The sequence below is a fragment of the Pelophylax lessonae genome (assembly GCF_965119305.1).
Source record: "Pelophylax lessonae genome assembly, chromosome: 7".
In the NCBI taxonomy this organism is placed as follows: domain Eukaryota; kingdom Metazoa; phylum Chordata; class Amphibia; order Anura; family Ranidae; genus Pelophylax; species Pelophylax lessonae.
This window is the reverse complement of record NC_138774.1, coordinates 124,930,950-124,950,416: the sequence shown is the minus strand read 5'-3', so window position 1 is coordinate 124,950,416 and position 19,467 is coordinate 124,930,950. Positions and strand designations below refer to the sequence as shown.

General features: G+C 44.9%; 1 protein-coding gene across 1 annotated transcript in view; it reads right to left on the bottom strand.

Moving 5' to 3' along the window:
* Positions 1 to 19,467, bottom strand: part of LOC309559567 (transmembrane 9 superfamily member 2-like) — a 132,250-nt gene that overhangs the window by 47,092 nt on the left and 65,691 nt on the right. The window contains exon 8 of the mRNA XM_082262876.1: positions 15,331 to 15,410. Within this exon, the coding sequence (XP_082119002.1) occupies positions 15,331 to 15,410 (80 nt within the window). The remainder of the gene's footprint in view (positions 1 to 15,330; positions 15,411 to 19,467) is intronic.

The following is a 19,467-nucleotide window of genomic DNA, read 5'->3' as shown; positions in this document are numbered from 1 at the left end:
GTTTGCATACCCTTGGAGAATTGGTAATATACAGTATGTACCATAAAAAAAAAGAAAAAAAAAAAAAACAAAACAAACAAGTGAGCAGGCAAAACACATTTATTTTATTTCTTATGGGATTGATCACATGCTGCATTCATTTTGCCATCAATTTTCACAAGATTCCCTGTGTCTTTAGAGCTCACACACCCCCAAAACATCAGTGAGCCACCACCGTGCTTCACGATGGTTATGGTATTTTTGTCACTCTTGACCCCTCTCTAAACACAGCGCTTAGGTTGTGACTAAAAAGCTCCGTTTTAGTCTAGTCACTCCAGATTACAGTGCCAGAAGCTGCGAGGCATGCCAAGCTGTTGTCCGGTATGCTTTTTTTGGCATTGGCGCTGTAAAGGTTTCTTTCTGGCAACTGGACCAAGCAGCTAATTTTTGTTCAAGTATCGTCCTATTATGCTCCTTGAAACAACCACACCGTCGTTTTACAGCACAGTTTGTATTTCACCTGAGGTTACCTGTGCATTTTTCTTTGTATTCCGAACAATTCTTCTGGCAGTTGTGGCTGCAATCTTTCTTGGTCTACTTGACCATGGCTTGGTATCAAGAGATCCCCAAATTTTCCATTTCATAATAAGTGATTGAACAGCACTTACTGGTATTCATTCAAGACTTTGGATATATTAATATATAATTTTCCGTCATTATAAAGTTCCATTACCTTGTTGCGCAGGTCTTTGGGCAGTTCTTTTCTGATCCCCCATGGCTCAGTATCTTGCCTGCTCAGTGCATCCACTTGATAGCTAACAAACTAATTGATCATTGAGCCCTCGTTCACATAAAACGTGGCTTTGAAATCCTGCAAATTTATCTGAACTCGCACAATTTCAAAGCCGCATTTCAGTCCGACTTTGGGGGCGACTAAAAAAAAAAAAAAAAAAACAAATCTATGCAGCTTCATGCAAAGAGGTTTATTGAAATTGCCCCTGAAGTTGCCAAAAGTAGTGCAGGAACTACTTTTGAAAATCAGTGCGGCGCCACAAAGACGGCTTAGCACTGACTGGGACCCTCCTTTTCCTGGCAATAGGCTGTGATTTGACCTGTCAAAATTGCGCCGATGTGAACGGGGGCTTATACACAGACACTAACTGCAATTTAAAAAGCCACAGAAGTGGAAAATAAACTTGAACCCATTCGCATCCAGGGCGGTGCATCTTTTGGACCTGACAGTGGGGGGTTTTTACACACTTATAGTGGCTGCAGCCACCGGATTGTGTGTATATCTGACAAGCAGGTGGAAGCACGCTCCACAGCCATGTATCCCAGGCTCCGCCTGCCCATCTGCGGGCCCGGGACCAGCGTAGCAGGTGCCGCGAGGTAGGGGGGTGAGTGGACTCACATCTGGTCTCCTCCTTTCCTTGTTGTGGACTCAAAAAGTGACATGTTAATGTCACTTTTAGGTCTACCTCTCAGTGTCCCCAACAAGCATGGCTGGGAAATAATGTAATGCAATGTGTTCTGCATTGCATTACATTCAGCAGAGCACAGAGTGGCAGGGTTTTTTAGACAGAGAGAACCTGTCACTAAAAAATGATCACATAGGGGACTTTATTTTTTCTTTAAACCACTTTTGGACTAGAAGATTTTCCCCCTTAATGACCAGGCCATTTTTTGCGATTCGACACTGCGTTGCTTTAACAGACAATTGCATGGTCGTGCGATGCTGTACCCAAATAAAATTTATGTCCTTTTTTCCCCACAAACACAGCTTTTATTTGGTGGCATTTGATCACCTGTACGATTTTTATTTTATTTTTGATTGGTTTGCGCAAAAGTTATCAGGTCTACAAACTAGAGGAAAGATTTGTGATTTTTATTTATTTTTTTTACTAGTAATGGCGATCAGCGATTTTTAAATGGGACTGCGACACTGCCTGAAGTCTGGAACACATAGACATCACCAGACGCTGGGTTTCATCCCTGGTAATGCTCTGCCAGGCCTCTACTGCAACTGTCTTCAGTTCCTGCTTGTTCTTGGGGAATTTTCCCTTCAGTTTTGTCTTTAGCAAGTGAAATGATTCAGGTCAGGTGATTGACTTGGCCATTGCATAACATTCCACTTCTTTCCCTTAAAAAACTCTTTGGTTGCTTTCGCAGTATGCTTCGGGTCATTGTCCATCTGCACTGTGAAGCGCCGTCCAATGAGTTCTGAAGCATTTGGCTGAATAGGAGCAGATAGTATTGCCCGAAACACTCCCAAATTCATTCTGCTGCTTTTGTAGCAGTCACATTAATAAATACAAGAGAACCAGTTCCATTGGCAGCCATACATGCCCACACCATGACACTACCACCACCATGCTTCACTGATGAGGTGGTATGCTTTGGATCATGAGCAGTTCCTTTCCTTCTCCATACTCTTCTCTTCCCATCACTTTGGTACAAGTTGATCTTGGTCTTATTTGTCCATAGGATGATGTTCCAGAACGGTGAATGATTTTTTAGATGTTGTTTGGCAAACTCTTATCTGGCCTTCCTGTTTTTGAGGCTCACCAATTGTTTACATTTTGTGGTGAACCCTCTGTATTCACTGTGGTGAAGTCTTCTCTTGATTGTTGACTTTGACACACATACACCTACCTCCTGGAGAGTGTTCTTGATCTGGCCAACTGTTGTGAAGGGTGTTTTCTTCACCAGGGAAAGAATTCTTCGGTCATCCACCACAGTTGTTTTCCGTGGTCTTCTGGGTCTTTTGGTGTTGCTGAGCTCACCGGTGCATTCTTTTTAAGGATGTTCCAAACAGTTGATTTAGCCACACCTAATGTTTTGGCTATCTCTCTGATGGGTTTGTTTTGTTTTTTTCAGCCTAATGATGGCTTGCTTCACTGATAGTGACAGCTCTTTGGATCTCATATTGAGAGTTGGCAGCAACAGATTCCAAATGTAAATAGCACACATGAAATGAACTCTGGACCTTTTATCTGCTCCTTGTAAATGGGATAATGAGGGAATAACACACACCTGGCCATGGAACAGTTGAGCATCCAATTGTCCCATTACTTTTGGTCCCTTAAAAAGTGAGAGGCACATATACAAACTGTTGCAGTTCCTACACCTTTCACCTAATTTGGATGTAAATACCCTCAAATTAAAGCTGAAAGTCTGCAGTTAAAGCACATCTTGTTTGTTTCATTTCAAATCCTCTGTGGTGGTGTATATAGCCAAAAAAGATTAGAATTGTGTCGATGTCCCAATATTTATGGACCAGACTGTAGGCAGAGGCTGGTTGGCAAGTGGTTAAGTCTCACGAATAATTTGAAAAGGCGGTTTCTGACGAACCGACAGCACCAAATTGAGGTCCCACAGAGGTAACGGAGACCTCACCGGGGGAGCAAGGTGGCGGACCCTCTGACTAAAGGTGTAAAAACCAAGGAATTTGTGGCCAATGGGCGCTGAAAGAAAATTACCAGGGCCGAAATCTGGCCTTTGATGGTACCCAAGGCCAAATGCTGATCTACACCTCTCTTTGGAGAAACTCCAAGACACGAGACACCGAAAAGTAAGGAGGGGAAACCCCCTGGGACGCACATCAAGCAATGTATGCCCTCCAGACTCAATGATAAATCTTCCTAGAAGTAGATTTTCTAGCTTTTAACAGCATAGGAATCACTGATTCAGACACCCCCGTTAAAGCCCGCAGCTGTAAAGCAGGATGGAAGATCGGCCCTTGAGCTAAAAGATCTTGTCTGAGAGGGAGTCTCAAAGGGACATCAGTGACCAGTTGTACCAGGTCTGCGTACCAAGACCTGCAAGGCCAGTCCGGGGCCACAAGGATGACTGGAATCCCTTCTGCCTTGATTCTTCGCCGGAGTCTCGGCAGAAGAGTTATCGGAGGAAATGCGTATATCAGACGTTACTGGCCTCAAGGGGCCACAAGAGCGTCTGTGGTGTCGGCCAGAGGATTCAGAGACCTTGCTACGAACCTTCCTGTTGAGATGAGAGGCCAGCAGGTCAACATCGGGAGTACCCCACCGGAGACACAGTTGATGAAACACCTCCGGGTGGAGAGACCATTCTCCCTGATCGTCTTCCGACTGAGGTAGTCCCGCCTGCCAATTTTCCACCGCTGGAATATGCACAGCAGAGATGGCTGGAACAAAACATTCTGCCCACCTTAGAATGTTGGCTACTTCCCGGGCCACTGGGACACTTTTTGTGCCCCCTTAATGATTGAGATATGCCACGACCGTGGCATTGTCCGATGGAATCCTTACCAGGTGCCCTTGCAGACGATCCATCCATTGGGTCAGGCAAAGCCTGATCGCCCGAATATCCAATATTGATCGGCAGGCTGGACTCTTAACAGGGACTCTTCAAAAGGATACCTTCTAGCAAAACGCTTAGGTACCCCAACAGTGCATTTTGGGGAACCCCATAGACTCGCGACAACACTGTTGAAATAGGCAGGAAAGAGGAATACCTTTGCCACCTTTGAGGTTCTGCGGGTACCAAATTGCACCTGCACAGCTGAAGTAGCAGTAGCTGTGTCCTCCAATTTAAAGTTTCCCGCACTGATACAATCAGTGCATCCACTAGCGCCTTTTCATGCGCGGCTGGCCAGAGTGGGAAGACGGTAAGGATCTCCAGTCCGTCGCCCAATCCGGCAGTTGATTGTAATTCTCACAGGAACAGAAAATAATAAAAAGAACAAAATACAGTTTAAAAGGAAAAAATGCTAGGACCAGAGATCCCAGCAAGGAACTAGGTCCTTACTCCTGACTAGGCAGAAAATAACTGAAGACCTATAGCAGGAAGTTGGAGTATACCCCTGGGACTGCCCTATAGACGTAGTCAAACTTTTTTTCCGCCTAGTGTCCTACTTCTGTAGGGGGCAGCATAAACCCAAGGGTCAAGAAGATATGGAGCTGTGTGTCAATGAACGAAAAATAAACAATATTTTCAGAAACCGTTCAATAGCATATTAAAATATTCTACAAATATCATGTAGTCATTATAGGATTAGTCATCATAAGAACAACTGCATGAGTAATCGCAGGTTGATTTATACATGAGCATGGACTAGAAATTTTTCTTTAATTCCCTTGCTGCTGTGTTTACAGAAATGAAAATAAAGTCAAATTTGCGTGTTGGCTGCATCATGATTCTGGGTCTGAACCACACTTGATTTTCACCAAAGTTAAGCCAGCCATTCATGGCTCAGTTTTTTTTTTTTTCGTTTAGCCAACAGGCTAACAAAAAAAAAAAAAAAAAAAAACAACAACACTGGATCAATTCCTCCATCCACCATATGTGAATGCAGGAATCCTCCTTGCTGTGGGTCACTGTATTCTGACAGTGGAACTCCAAAGCCAGTCAGAATACATTGATCAATGGCGCAGTTGAATAGCTCCATGCACTGGTTGAAGAAAAACTTTCCAACAAGCTTGTTCATGAAAAGTCAATCGTTCGCTCGACTTCCCATGAACAGGAAAGGCCACAGGTGGATCGTAATGAGGCCAGTTCCTGCCAAACCCGCCGAATTTAGATCTACGGCCAGCTTTAGTCATATTTGCATATGGCTTTGTAAATCCCACACCCAAACAGAAATTCACGCAGCAGTATTAAACTACACTAACTATTGGATTATGTGCATGCACCCTGCTATTTCCTTTGTTGACGAGACAGTCAGATTTTTATTTATTTTTTAACATTTATGCCCATTAATACCATATCTGGATTCTTATCAAATCAGTAATAAAAAGGAAAAATCGAACAGTGTGTGGCCCAGTTTAAGATATATAATGTATATAGTTGTAAATACAACCCCAATTCAAAAATAAAATTGGGACGCTGTGTAAAAACAGAATGCAATGATTTGCAAATCTCATAAACCCATTTTTTATTCATAAAAGAAAATAGAAAAAACATATCAAAAGGGTTAAACTGTACAATTTTAGGAAAAAAATAAGGTCATTTTGAAATTGATGGCATTAACACGTCTCAAAAAAGCTCTTGGCTCCTTCAGAAAAGCAATTAAAAGTCAGTGGCTACAAAAACTGTAGTTGCTGAATTTTCATATTAGGTACTTATGGGCCATACACACTATAAGATTTTCTGAAGACTTTTTCCTTCAGACTTACCAAAACCATATAATATGAGGTCAAACCTAAACACTTTCAATTTGTATGCAATCTGGCAGGCCCTTGCACTACATAAAAAAGGTAAATCATAAGGAAAAAGTCTTCAGAAAATCTTATAGTGTGTATGGCACTTTACCTGTCAAGGTATCCAGCAGTGTCCTCACCCGAGCCGATTCTTCAGTCAAGTATCAGGTGCTAGTGCCTCCATCTTGACAAAGATAAACTAAAGCCCCGTACACACACGCAGATCGTCGTCATCCAAATGTTTGTCTTTTCTCCCCGGGATGTCGGTGTCTGTTGAAAAGTGCAAAGACAGCACAAGGACAGCACAAGAATTTTGTCTGCAGACTTCAGCTGACTGCAGAAGTGATGTCATGTAATGGTTAACTTTCCCTGTGTTTTTAATTTTCTGAGCATGCCCAGTCTTGCAAATCTGCGGTCTGTCGGCCGAATTCTGTACTGACAGGCGAACAATCGTCCGTTCTGGTGTCCGCAGACAAAAATTTTCATGTTTGCAAGAAAGACTTTTGTCCGCGGATTGTGCGCAGACATCTGTCGGAGGCACCATACTAACACGCGTACAATCGGCAGATCTTTCGTCCGCCGACGTTTGTATGCCGACGATCGGTACGTGTGTACGGGCCTTAACAGTGAAGCCTTGTGGCTTCACAGCCAGTTTCCTATCGCAATGCGCTTTGTGAATAGACTGCAGTCTTCTGGGACCTGTGAAGTTTCCCAAGACTGGGAAGGAAGGGGGGGGGATGAACTTTCAGCACAGTTCACCAAGGCGAACTGAGCAGGAGTGGGACCCTGTCAAAACCAGGTACCAGCTCCCACCCCCGGGGGGCGTAGAGGGGAGGAGGCAGACAAGCAGAGCTTCCCCTTTTGAGTGGAGCTCCGTTGTAAGACGGGGTAATAATAGGCTGGAAAAGTAGGTGGAACTAACAAGGAAGAGCTGGAAGAACATTTTACAACTAATTAGGTTCATTAGTAACAGGTCAATAAACAGACTGGCTATAAAAAGGGCATCTTAAAGAGTCAGAGTATCTCAGAAGTAAAGATGAGCATAAATTCAGGACAATGCTAAACCTCACTGCATCTATGACAACAGCATGGCTTCAAAGTATAAGTCTGGGTGCTCAAATGGCCTGTCAGCAGTCCAGACCTTTCACCTAAAAAAAATGGATTTTTGTAAGATCTTACCGTAAAATCCTTTTCTCTTAAGCTCATTGACAGACGTAGTCTTCTTGATTCTCAAGAGCTGGGTTATGTTGTCTCCGCAGGAGTAGGACTAGGCAGAAAGACAAAACGTTCTGGCTCCACCTTAGGGGCAGTCCCTGAGGGTATATCCTCCCTCTCTCTGCTACAGGGAATCAGTTCTGTTCTAAAGCAGTAACAGAGAATTTAAACCAACCCAACTCAATGATAGAGGGGCGGGTACTACGTCTGTCAATGAGCTTAAGAGAAAAGGATTTTACGGTAAGATCTTACAAAAATCCATTTTTCTCTATCGCTCATTGACAGACGTAGTCTTCTTGATTCTCAAGAGCTGGGACATCCAGAAGCAGTGCCACAAAATGAGGGGTGGGATTGACAGAATCAAATCCAATCTAGAAGGCCCAACCGGAGCCAACCAGAAGTATCAAAGGACTCATCGAGTACACAGATGAGACCTACCCCACAAATCCTCGAGGTAGACCAACAGTCTCCTCAAACAGTGGCCTGCAGGAACCTTGCAGCCAGAAGAGGCATCTGACGATGCCATCACATAAACCTTATACAATATTGTAAAGGTATGAACCGACTACTAAACAGTCGCCTTGAAAACCTGAACCACTGACGCCTGATGGCGGAAGGTCCAGGAAACTCTAAGCGCCCGAGTAGAATGCGCCTTAACAGGGAACGGGGGATCCCGACCCTTAGATAAAATAAGCCTATACCACCGTCTGTCTGATCCATCTAAAGATGGTCGCAGCAGAACAGGCAACCCCTTCTTAGGGCCATCCGTGATCACAAACAGTGAATCCGTCTTACAAATTGAATCCGTAGTATTCAAGTATATCCTGATAGCCCGAACTACATCCAAGGAATGCCATGCAAATTCTCGAGGATGATTGGGCTAAGGACATAGGAAGGACAATACACTGTCCTTATTCAATGAAACTTTGAAACCACCTTAGAAGGAAGGATGGATTCGGATGAAGAACAACCTTATCCCTATGAACCACCAGATCTGGGGAACAACAGGATAATGCAGCCAGTTCTGACACCCTGCGTGCAGAAGTGATAGCCACCAAGAAGACCACCTTCTGGGATAAAGTAAGCAAGGGAATCTCCCTGATATTTTCAAAGGGAGGTGTCTGAAGAACCGACAGCACCAAATTAAGATCCCAGGATGGTAACGGCGCGTGCACTGGCAGAGCCAGGTGTCGCACCCCCTGGATGAAATTCCGCACCAAGGAATGAGTAGACAAAAGCTTCTGAAAGAAGATAGCAAATGCTGAAACCAGACCCTTGATAACACTCAAGGCCAGCTTCTGCTCAACTCCCTGTTGCAGAAAGCCAATATTCGGACTTCCGAATAAAGATGTAGATGGAACCCAAGGGATTCACACCACACAATATAAGACTTCCATGTACGATGATAATCTTTCTGGAAGTCGCTTTCCTTGTTTTAACTAGAGTAGGAATAACTGAAGCTGACAATCCCTTGTCCTTCAGCACCTGGGTCTCAATAACCAGGCCGTTTAAAACCAGCGATCGTAAAGCAGGATGGAAGATCGGTCCCTGAGACAGTAGATCCTCCCTGAGAGGAAGTCTCCACGGGACGTCCGCCATCAGTCTGACCAAGTCGGCGTAACAAGCTCGACGAGGCCAGTCCGGAGCTGCCAGGATTACTGGAATTCCTTCCTCCTCTATCCTGCGAAGAAGTCTTGGCAGTAACCCAAGAGGAGGGAAGGCATACATTAGCTGGTATTGCCCCCACGGGGCGATCAGTGCGTCTGCGGTTTCTGCTAGAGGATCGCGGGAGCGAGCCACGAATCTCTGAACTTTCCTGTTGAATCGAGATGCCAACAGATCCATATCCGGGGTGCCTCATCGTAGGCACAACTGGTGGAAAACGTCTGGATGGAGGGACCATTCCCCCTGATCCAGAGTCTGACGGCTGAGATAATCTGCCTGCCAATTCTCCACCCCCGGAATGAACACCGCAGAGATTGCTGGAACAAATCGTTCCGCCCAGCGAAGAATGCAAGCCACTTCTTTGGCCGCTCGGACACTCTTGGTGCCCCCCTGGTGATTGACATAAGCCACGGCCGTGGCGTTGTCCGACTGGATCCGAACCGGGCTGCCCTGGAGCTGCTCGGTCCAGTGAATCAGACAAAGTCTGATCGCTCTCAGTTCCAATACATTTAATCGGTAACCTGGATTCTTCCGGGGACCAAAGTCCCTGGACAGATAACTGACCGAGAATTCCTCCCCATCCGGATAGACTGGCATCCGTGGTCACTGTCGTCCAATATATTGGCAGAAATGACTTTCCCTGGCTGAGCATCGGAGACCGAAGCCACCAGACCAGAGACTCTCTGGTCTGTTTGCTCAATCGGATCTGATTGTCCAGGGATTCCGGATTCCGATTCCATCTGAGAGGAATCTCTTGCTGAAGAATTCGGGTATGGGACTGGGCAAATGGGACTGCTTCGAAGGAAGCCACCATCAACCCCAGAACCCTCATGCAAGTCCGAAGGGAAGACCAGCTGTTGGATAGTAACAACTGGACTGCTGATTGAATCTTTCGGAGTTTCCCTACCGGAAGAAAAAAACTCTTGTCCTGACTGTGTCTAGAATTAGACCCAGATATTCGAGCCTCTGGGTGGGAACCAGAAATGACTTTTGCTGGTTCACCAGCCACCCGAATTCCTGTAAAGAAATCATAGTAATTTCTATGTTTTGTAGCAAGGTCTGAAGAGACTCTGCATGAAGCAGAAGATCGTCTAGGTAACCTAGAATCGATATGCCTCTTTGGCGCAGAAGTGCCAACATTGGGGCCAACACCTTCGTGAAGACCCGCGGAGCCGTGGCGAGACCGAAAGGTAACGCCACAAACTGATAGTGGTTCTCTTCTACGGAAAAGCGTAGAAACCGCTGATGTCCTGCGAAAAATGGGAATGTGAAGATATGCGTCCTAGATGTCTATGGACGCTAGGACATCCCCTGGATGCAGAAAGGCTGCTACTGTGCGAATGGACTCCATTCTGAATCTTCTTATGTAGACAAAAGAATTGAGTGCCCTTAAGTCCAGAATTGGACGCACTTTGCCCTCTTTCCTGGGTATTGTAAATAGGTTTGAATAAAACCCCTGAAAGCGTTCAGTCCAAGGGACGTGGACTACCACTCCTTGTTGTAGTAAATCTGTGACTGCTCTCCGCAGATCGTCTAAACGATCCGGGGATAGTCGGCTATTGGAAGGGAAGAATCGCGCCGGTGGGAGAGATCGAAACTCGATCTTGTACCCTGACCTTATGACTTCGCAAACCCATCTGTCCGGGATTCTGGAAAGCCATGGATCCGGGAACCGGCGAAGACGTCCCCCCACCCCAGTTATGGGTGGGGGCGCACCTTCAGGCTTTGGACGGTTTATCTTCAGGTCTAGAGGGGGCGGGCTTTTGCTTGCCCGACCAACGACCCCTGACGCCTCCTGCAGGAGCTTTGGAGGACTTAATTTTTTCACCCGCGGGACGAAAAAACCTCTTGTGAGCAGAAAAAGAAGGCCCTCGTCTTTGACGAGTTCCTTTACCTTTAAAATTTTGCGGTAAAAAGGTGCTCTTTCCACCCGTGAGATCCTTAATGATCTCATCTAAGTTGGCTCCAAATAGACGCTCTCTTAAAAAGGGGGTATTAGCTAATGCTTTTTTGGAACCTTGGTCGGCTAACCAACCTCTTAGCCACAGTGTACGCCTGAGAACCACCGCTGAGACAGATGCTCGCGCCAATAATGAAGTGGCGTCTAACGCCGCATCACACACAAACTGTAACCCCTGTATCATCTGTTCCAACAAATCTGATACCGCCTGAGGGACCTCTTCTAGGTCCCGGCGTAACCACTTGGTCCATACAGTTACAGCCTGCGAAACCAGACCAATAGCAATTATTGGTCTGAAAGCTGATCCAATCAAGGTAAACATGGTGCGAGACATAGCTTCTATCTTGCGATCCACTGGATCTTTAAAAGACGGAGCGTCTTCTAGAGGAATAACCGTGGCTTTATTCAATCTAGCAATTGGTGAATCCACCACAGGTGGTTCTGTCCATTTCTTAATGAGGGTTTCCTCAAACGGATAACGCCTGTTAATGCGTTTAGAAATAGTAGAAATGCGTTTTGGCAGACTCCATTCTTCTTTGATTGGATTGCCAAAACATTTGGGCAATGGAAAAACCTTCGCCACTTTGATGCGTTTTTTAGTCCCAAAAGGGATTTCAGTTTCAGCTATTTCTGACGGAATACCCTGTAATCTTAAGGTTTCTTGAACAGATACAATGAGTGCGTTTACCAACGCTTCCTCTCTGGCTATGGCTGATGCCGAAACATCCTCCTCACTGTCTGAAAAGACAGTACACGAGACACCAATACCAGATGAAGTACCTGCAACTGCAGAAATAGGCTCAGAGTCTGAATCCGAGGTTTCAGATAATAAGGGGTTAGGCGGGGGTCGCTTACTTGCGCCCTGTCCCTGACAAGCCACTTCCACCCGGGACACAAAAGTTTCCATAATAGCGGACAATGATTCAATCGTCAGTGGGGTGCTGGAGGATCCCACAGACCCCTCGAGGGGATCCGGAGGAGATACATGAGTGGCAGGGTCCCTGTTAATTCAGGACACCTTTGCCAGAAAACACAAAAAAAAAACTTTTTTTTTTTTTTTTTTTTTAATTTTTTTTTTTTTGTGTCTCCCCCTAGCGCAATAGCGCCCCTCAGAGTACCTGCTTCTCGATCCCACAGAGAGAGAGAGGGACCCCCAAGGCTCACCAACCGATGCAGTGAAGTTTCCAACCAACTGCAGTCAGCGTCTGTCTTTTACAGACTGGAAGGAGCTGTTGCTTTTTCCCGGGTAGAAGGACGTGGCTCCGCCCCCTGTGTACGCCTTCCGGCGTTCCCAGCTCTCCACGAGGTAGCTGGGCTCATGAAACATGGCCGCCCCCATACAGGAGACATTCGACTCCAAAAACATGGCGGCCGGCGTGACCTGAGGACATGCATGCACCTGGTCTACGGCAAAATGGCGGCGGACCGCCGAAATCGTTTTTCCCAGCACATCCACCTGCATCTCTGCTGAGTGGCGATTGATTGATCTACAGGAGATACACTACAAATAAGGTAGGATATACCTCCTATGTCTGCTGTAATGCTACAGTCTGCTGGGTAGAGTGTTAGCTCTCAAACCAAGTCCATTTCCCACAAACACATACTGTATTTACAAGGGGGACTTTTAGTGTCAGATATATACTGACCATGTATGGAGGGGCCCATAATTCATACTGCCTCATAACGAGGAAAGAAAAAAAGGGAACGTTTACTCACCATACCGAACCGACAGGCACCCTCTCTTCACAATACCCTCTCCACCGGGGTGGGGGTTTGTGGACCACTCCGGACGCCTCGACTCTCAGGTTCCTGGCGTCCAAGCGAGACTTTTAACTCGCAAGGTCAGTCCCTCCACTGGGACTCCGTCGCGGCCGACCCAGCGCGAAGCTCTGGTCTGCACGCGCTCGTAGGCAGAAACCGGGGTGACCACTGGATCTCAACATCCAGCACGTCGCCCGGCCCCGCATACTTACTTGAATGTGTCGCGGCCGACCAAGCGCAATGCCATGGTCTGCGCGCGCTCGTAGGCCGGCTGGGGTGACCACAAGTGTCGCCCAGTCCGGCATTTTTGCTTGAAGATCTCACAGGAAAAACACTGGAGAAAAACTACCTAAAAAATGTCTTTTTCTTAAAGAAAAAAGTCTTGCCAGGACCAAAAGATCCCAGCAAGGAACTTAGGTCCTTACTCCTGACTAGACAGAAAAAAAATGATTCCCTGTAGCAGAGAGAGGGAGGATATACCCTCAGGGACTGCCCCTAAGGTGGAGCCAGAACGTTTTGTCTTTCTGCCTAGTCCTACTCCTGCGGAGACAACATAACCCAGCTCTTGAGAATCAAGAAGACTACGTCTGTCAATGAGCGATAGAGAAAATATATTTTGTACATCTTGAAACAATAAATACAACAAAGTAAACCCAGCAGTTAGAATCCTATATCAGGTAAGAATGGGGCAACATTACTCTCCAAAAACTCCAGTTCCCAGACATTTACAGTGTTGTTAAATGAAGAGGGGATGCTACACCATGGTAAACATGGCCCTGTCTTAACTTTATTGAGACATGCTGTGAGATCAATTTCAAAATTACCTTTTTTCTTAAAATGGTACTATTTCTCACATTTCATACATTTTCTATTTTCACTGTGAAAAAAATTGGGTTAATAAAATTTGCAAATCAATGCATTCTTGTTTTATGTAGATTTTACAAGGCGTCCCAAATGGAATTGGGGCTGTACAATTTTGTAGAAACAGTTTTCAGATTTATTTTGTACAAAAATCTAGCCTGAAGCTCTCCAGTTGAAGCTCTGACAGTTATACATTCCATAGAATAAAAGAAAGAATAAGTACACAGCAGACTAGGAAAACAGGCGTTTAACAAAAAGATTTATATTCACTAAGGCTAATGACTTTTCATACATGCTTAATTTATGATTAAGGATTCATTAACATGATTTTTGTGTAATGTTAGAGAAAGTGGAGTAATATTTGCATTTTAGTAGTTTGATTTTCTGTTATTTTTCAATCAGTGTTATTTATACTAGGGATGCACCGAATTGAAAATTCTGGACCGAAACAGAAACCAAAAATTCAGGATGCCCTTGGCCGAAAACGACTTTTCCTCCAAAAAACTTGTGGGATTAACATTCCCACACGCCGGCTCCTCCATGTCAGAGAGAGAGAGAATAGTTTATAATTTAGATGTGTAGAGAGAGAGAGAGAGAGAGAGAGAGAATAGTTGATAATTTAGATGTGGCACATTGATATCCAGAAAAAACAAGCCACCAGTGACTTGAGAACATGCTAGTCCTGCAGCCATGGAAAACTGATGTTGAAGGCTATACTGCCCTTATAATCACATTATCCCTGATATTAAAGTCATTTAACAGGAAATCATAAAATGTAGGGGAGAGAGGGAGAGAGAGAGAGAGAGAGAGAGAAAGAGAGACACTACCTTCTGCAGCACAGCCTTCCACAGCACATGAAGGGAGGAGGTGGGTGAAGCCATTCTGGAATAGGCGTGGAGGAGGATGAGGAAGATCCTCCTCCGCTTTGCATTCTGGGTCCTCTCCTCGGGACGTCACTGGTTGCTAGACGCCAGTCGGCTGGCCATCCTACCAACCAGTGTAGCTGCTCAGACTAAAGCGGCCGATGCTCGGCGGAGGAACAAAGAGGAGATAAACGCCCGACAGGGAAGTGAAGGCTGCGCCCCCCTTTTGTGGCCATTAATTTTCGGCATCTTTGATCAGTTTTCGCCCAAATGGGATAGGTCCATTTTCGGCCAAAATTTCGGCGCACCACTAATTTATACTATTTAGTATTTGAATAGGATGGTATGGTTTATTACAGCATAGTATTTATAATTTTATTTGGTATTCATTTCTGCTACTGGTAATTTTATTGTTATTGTATCTGGTTTCTGTTCATTATTGTGATTTTGTGTTGTCTTTGTATCTTAATGATTTCCCTTTGGGATTAAGTATTCTGAATCTGAAGAGTTGGTGTACGGAATGCCCTCAGAAATACAATTTCCTGCTTGTTTGACTGGCTCACTGATTTTCCCAGAATTCTGCACTAAGGTTGAAGTCAGATTTTGGGCAGCCTCTGCAACAAAAATTTGAGTCTGGGCGAGAAGCTCTTAAAGGGTTAATCACTTCGGATGCTGACACAGTTTCCTCAGATCACTGCAAGTGTCTTAGCTGATCAATTTTGAAACAGTCCCTCCCATTCAGAGTCAGTATCCAAAAAGACATAGAAGAACAAAGAGCTTTTCTTCAGAGTAGAAAATGGTAGGAATCTGCAACGATTTTTTTTTTAAATACATTTTCCCCGGGGCTTACCTGAACCACTGAATATTTGTGTGTGGCATGGACTCCAGGATGTAATCCCAACGAGATGCCCATTTATTGGTATTATTTTCCTAAAAGATGAAGAAGATCTTGTATATTAAAATGGTAAGGTAAGATGATTGTTGGACTGGCACAGCAGACAAATAACTTTAGCACTTGAAGCAGCAGCTTTCAGGACATAAAAAGGTTATCGTACATACACACAGCTATGGTGAGCAGCAAGTTACATTCAAGCAAAAACACGTGTTTTTCTGTATTGTTCCAGAGTGCCCTACTAGGACGATTTAGAATTCAGAAGCCTGTCAGTTCATACTATACTGAACAAAATTATAAAATGCAACACTTGTCAAGAGAAGAATATAGATAATTTGACTTTGTTGGCACAACGACAGGACAATACGTTGTAAAAAATATATTTTTATATTATTTTTTACGACGTATTGTCCTGTCGTTGTGCCAACAAAGTCCAATTATCTATATTCTTCTCTTGACATTATTAACTAGGACGAGGCACAGAATTATCCCAGTGTCCACAGTGTCATCTCATGGTGACACTAATCTCTTTATTTTAAAACACAGCACTTGTTTTTGCCCCCATTTTTCATGAGCTGAACTCAAAGATCTAAGAAAACCGGGATTCATCCGTGAAGAGAACACCTCTCCAAACTGCCAGACACCATCGAATGTGAGCATTTGCCCACTCAAGTCGGTTATAACGACGAACTGCAGTCAGGTCGAGACCCCGATGAGGATGACGAGCATGCAGATGAGCTTCCCTTAGACGGTTTCTGACAGTTTGTGCAGAAATTCTTTGGTTATACAAACCGATTGTTGCAGCAGCTGACTGGGTGGCTGGTCTCAGAAGATCTTGGAGGTGAAATGCTGGATGTGGAGGTCCTGGGCTGGTGTGGTTACACATGGTCTGCGGTTGTGAGGCTGGGAGCATGTCCTGCCAAATTCTCTAAAATGCCTTTGGAGACGGCTTATGGTAGAGAAATGAACATTCAATTCACAGGCAACAGCTCTGGTGGACATTCCTGCAGTCAGCATGCCAATTGCACGCTCCCTCAAAACTTGGGACATCTGTGGCATTGTGCTGTGTGATAAAAGTGGCCTTTTATTGTGGCCAGCCTAAGGCACACCTGTGCAATAATCATGCTGTCTAATCAGCATCTTGATATGTCACACCTGTGAGGTGGATGGATTATCTTGGCAAAGGAGAAGTGCTCACTAACACAGATTTAGACAGATTTGTGAACGATATTTGAAATAGGCCTTTTATGTACATAGAAAAAGTCTTTGATCTTTGAGTTTAGCTTATGAAAAATGGGGGCAAAAAAAAAAAAAAAGTGCTGCGTTTATAATTCTGTTCAGTGTAGAAGCCAGTAATGGGTTTTTGAACTCATACAAATCTGCGCTCAAGTGGGTCACCTGCTGTGCACCCTTCAAGTTCCCCACAACCCCCCACTCCCTTTCCCCCAGCACTACTTCCCAAACTGAAAAAGTACTGAGCTGAATGGCCCAAAATACACATGCTCTCAATAAAGCACACCCCTTCTGCAACTAATAAAAAAGGGGTTTGGCCTGTACTGTCCATCAGCCTGGGCACTGAAGCTGCTTTTACCTTATGCCTGATAAACCGTTGCACTTCTATACGGAAACACATGGCTCTTGTATTTGGACTACATTAGCACAGATTTCAACTTTAAAATAAACATTGATGAATAATCAATCTTAAAAGCAAAACCAAAAATGTAATATATTGCAGCTTACCAATCATTAGCTGCATTAGTTTTATTGTTCAGGCTTTATTCCTTTGTTAATACCCGATGATCTGCCAGCAATATACCTCCTGTATTACAGTGCCCCCACTCTAAGCACAGGGGCAGCTATAGACAACCTTTAGACAACAGCATTGTCAGCCTAGGGGGAGGGGAATGTTAGATGCACTATTAGATTCACATACACTAATAAAACTAAAGCCAAACGCCAACTCAAACAGCAGTTACACAAGCAGTTACAGCCAACAGTTTTTTTTTTCTTTTGGTCTAAAGGTTTTACATTAATAAAAAAAAATCTGATCATTCATAGGCCGCTCCCGACGACACGCGTTGGACGGGGCTAATTGCATCACTTCTTGATTCATCATTAAAGACTAAGGTACGCAGCAGCGACCCGGACATTGTAATTTTCAAGGACCAGTGTATACTTTTAACCTGCAAGTGCAATTTTTACAAATTTATTTATTAAAAAAAAAAAAAAAATAGGATAACACTATAGGTTTTTTACTTTTGATTTACATCCTATGGTCCGCTTAGAGGAGTAAGGAGGGAACTGGAACTACATCCCTTGTGGGGCAGCCTGGAGATAGTGGGCAACTTACAAGTGCAGACTTACCTTCTTATTTATAAAGGTGTCAAGGAATTGCAGTGTGGTCCTGAAGGGGGAGCAAGAGTGTCACAATTCAAAAGGAAACATTCACTTTGCATGCTGACCAAAGCACCTAGGATTGTTTATGAACAGTATGTACAGTAAACCCCCGCTCTATCGCGGTTCAGTTGTTGCGGTCCCGGTATATTGCGTTTTTTTCTGTAATGTTATTTTACTAATTTAATCATTGAAAATGAAATATTTTTGTGTTTTCCATAGCTCTTGCTCTGACTCTCAGTATCTTTTATGTGTTTAAATGAGTTTCTATTGTTTTAAAAGTGTGTTTAACCACCTCAATACAGGGCACTTAAACCCCCTTCCTTCCCAGACCAATTTTCAGCTTTTAGCGCTGTTGCAATTTGAATGACAATTGCGCGGTCATGCAACGCTGTACCTAAACCAAATTTGTGTCATTTTTTCCCCACAAATAGAGCTTTCTTTTGGTGGTATTTGATCACCGTCAGGTTTTTTCTTTTTTGGCGCACAAATAAAAAAATACTGAAAAGTTTGAAAAAAAAAAAGTTTTTTTGTTTAGGTTATAAAATTTTGTAAATAGATATGTTTTTTCCTGCACCGATGAGCACTGATGATGCCGCACTGACAGGCACTGATGAGGAGACACTGATGGAGGGGCACTGATGGGGTGGCACTGATGGGGTGGCACTGATATGCAGCACTGATAGGTAGCACTGATATGCAGCACTGATGGGCACTGATATGTGGCACTGATAGATAGCACTGATATGCAGCATTGGTGGGCACTGATAGGCAGCACTGATGGGCACTGATTGGCGGCACTGATGGGCACTGATAGGTGGCACTGTTGGGCGGCAATGATCGACACTGATCGGTGGCACTGATCGGCACTGATAGGCAGCACTGGTGGGCAATAATGGGCACTGGTGGGCGGTACTGATAGATGGCAATAATGGGTATTGGTGGGCAGCACTGATAGATGGCATTGGTGGACAACACTGATAGGGAGGGCTCTCTGAGCCCTGCTTGCCATCCCTGGTGGCCATAGTGGGCATCCCTGGTGGTCATGGGTGGGCATCCCTGGTGGCTTAGTGGCACCCCTCCCCCCCCCCCCAGGGCTGCACTGGTAATCAATGTTCTGATTACCAGCACAGACCCCCCCTGTGATCAGTGAGTAATTAGAAATACTCACTGATCACCCCCGCAGCAGCACCGATCATCCCTCTTCTCCTCACTGACAGGATCTGTCAGGGGGAGAAGAGATCGAAGCCGTTACAACGGCTCTATTTACATTACATGACGGCTGTGATTGGACACAGCCGTCATGTGATCAGGAGGGCCAATCACAGGGCCCTCCTGCCGAATGATGTTGCTCTGTGTCCGAGGGACACAGGCACATCGAGATCGCGCCGCTGCGCGTGCCCGCGGCGGCGCGATCTCTCTCCTTCTGAAGGACGTTCCGGAACGTCCATTCAGAAGGACGAGACTCCCGCCCGGCCGTATATGTACTATGGCCGGGTGGGAGGTAGTTAAAGACCTTAAAATGCTTTTAAAAGTACAGTGACAGTAAAAAAAATGCCTACAGTGTATTTTAAAGGGTTTTTCTATTTCGCGGATTTTCACTTTTCGCGGGTGAGTCCGGAACGTAACCCCCGCAATAGAGGGGGGTTTACTGTATACTTTTGTGGGAGGTGTTTTGAAGTTCCAACACAATAATTGCAC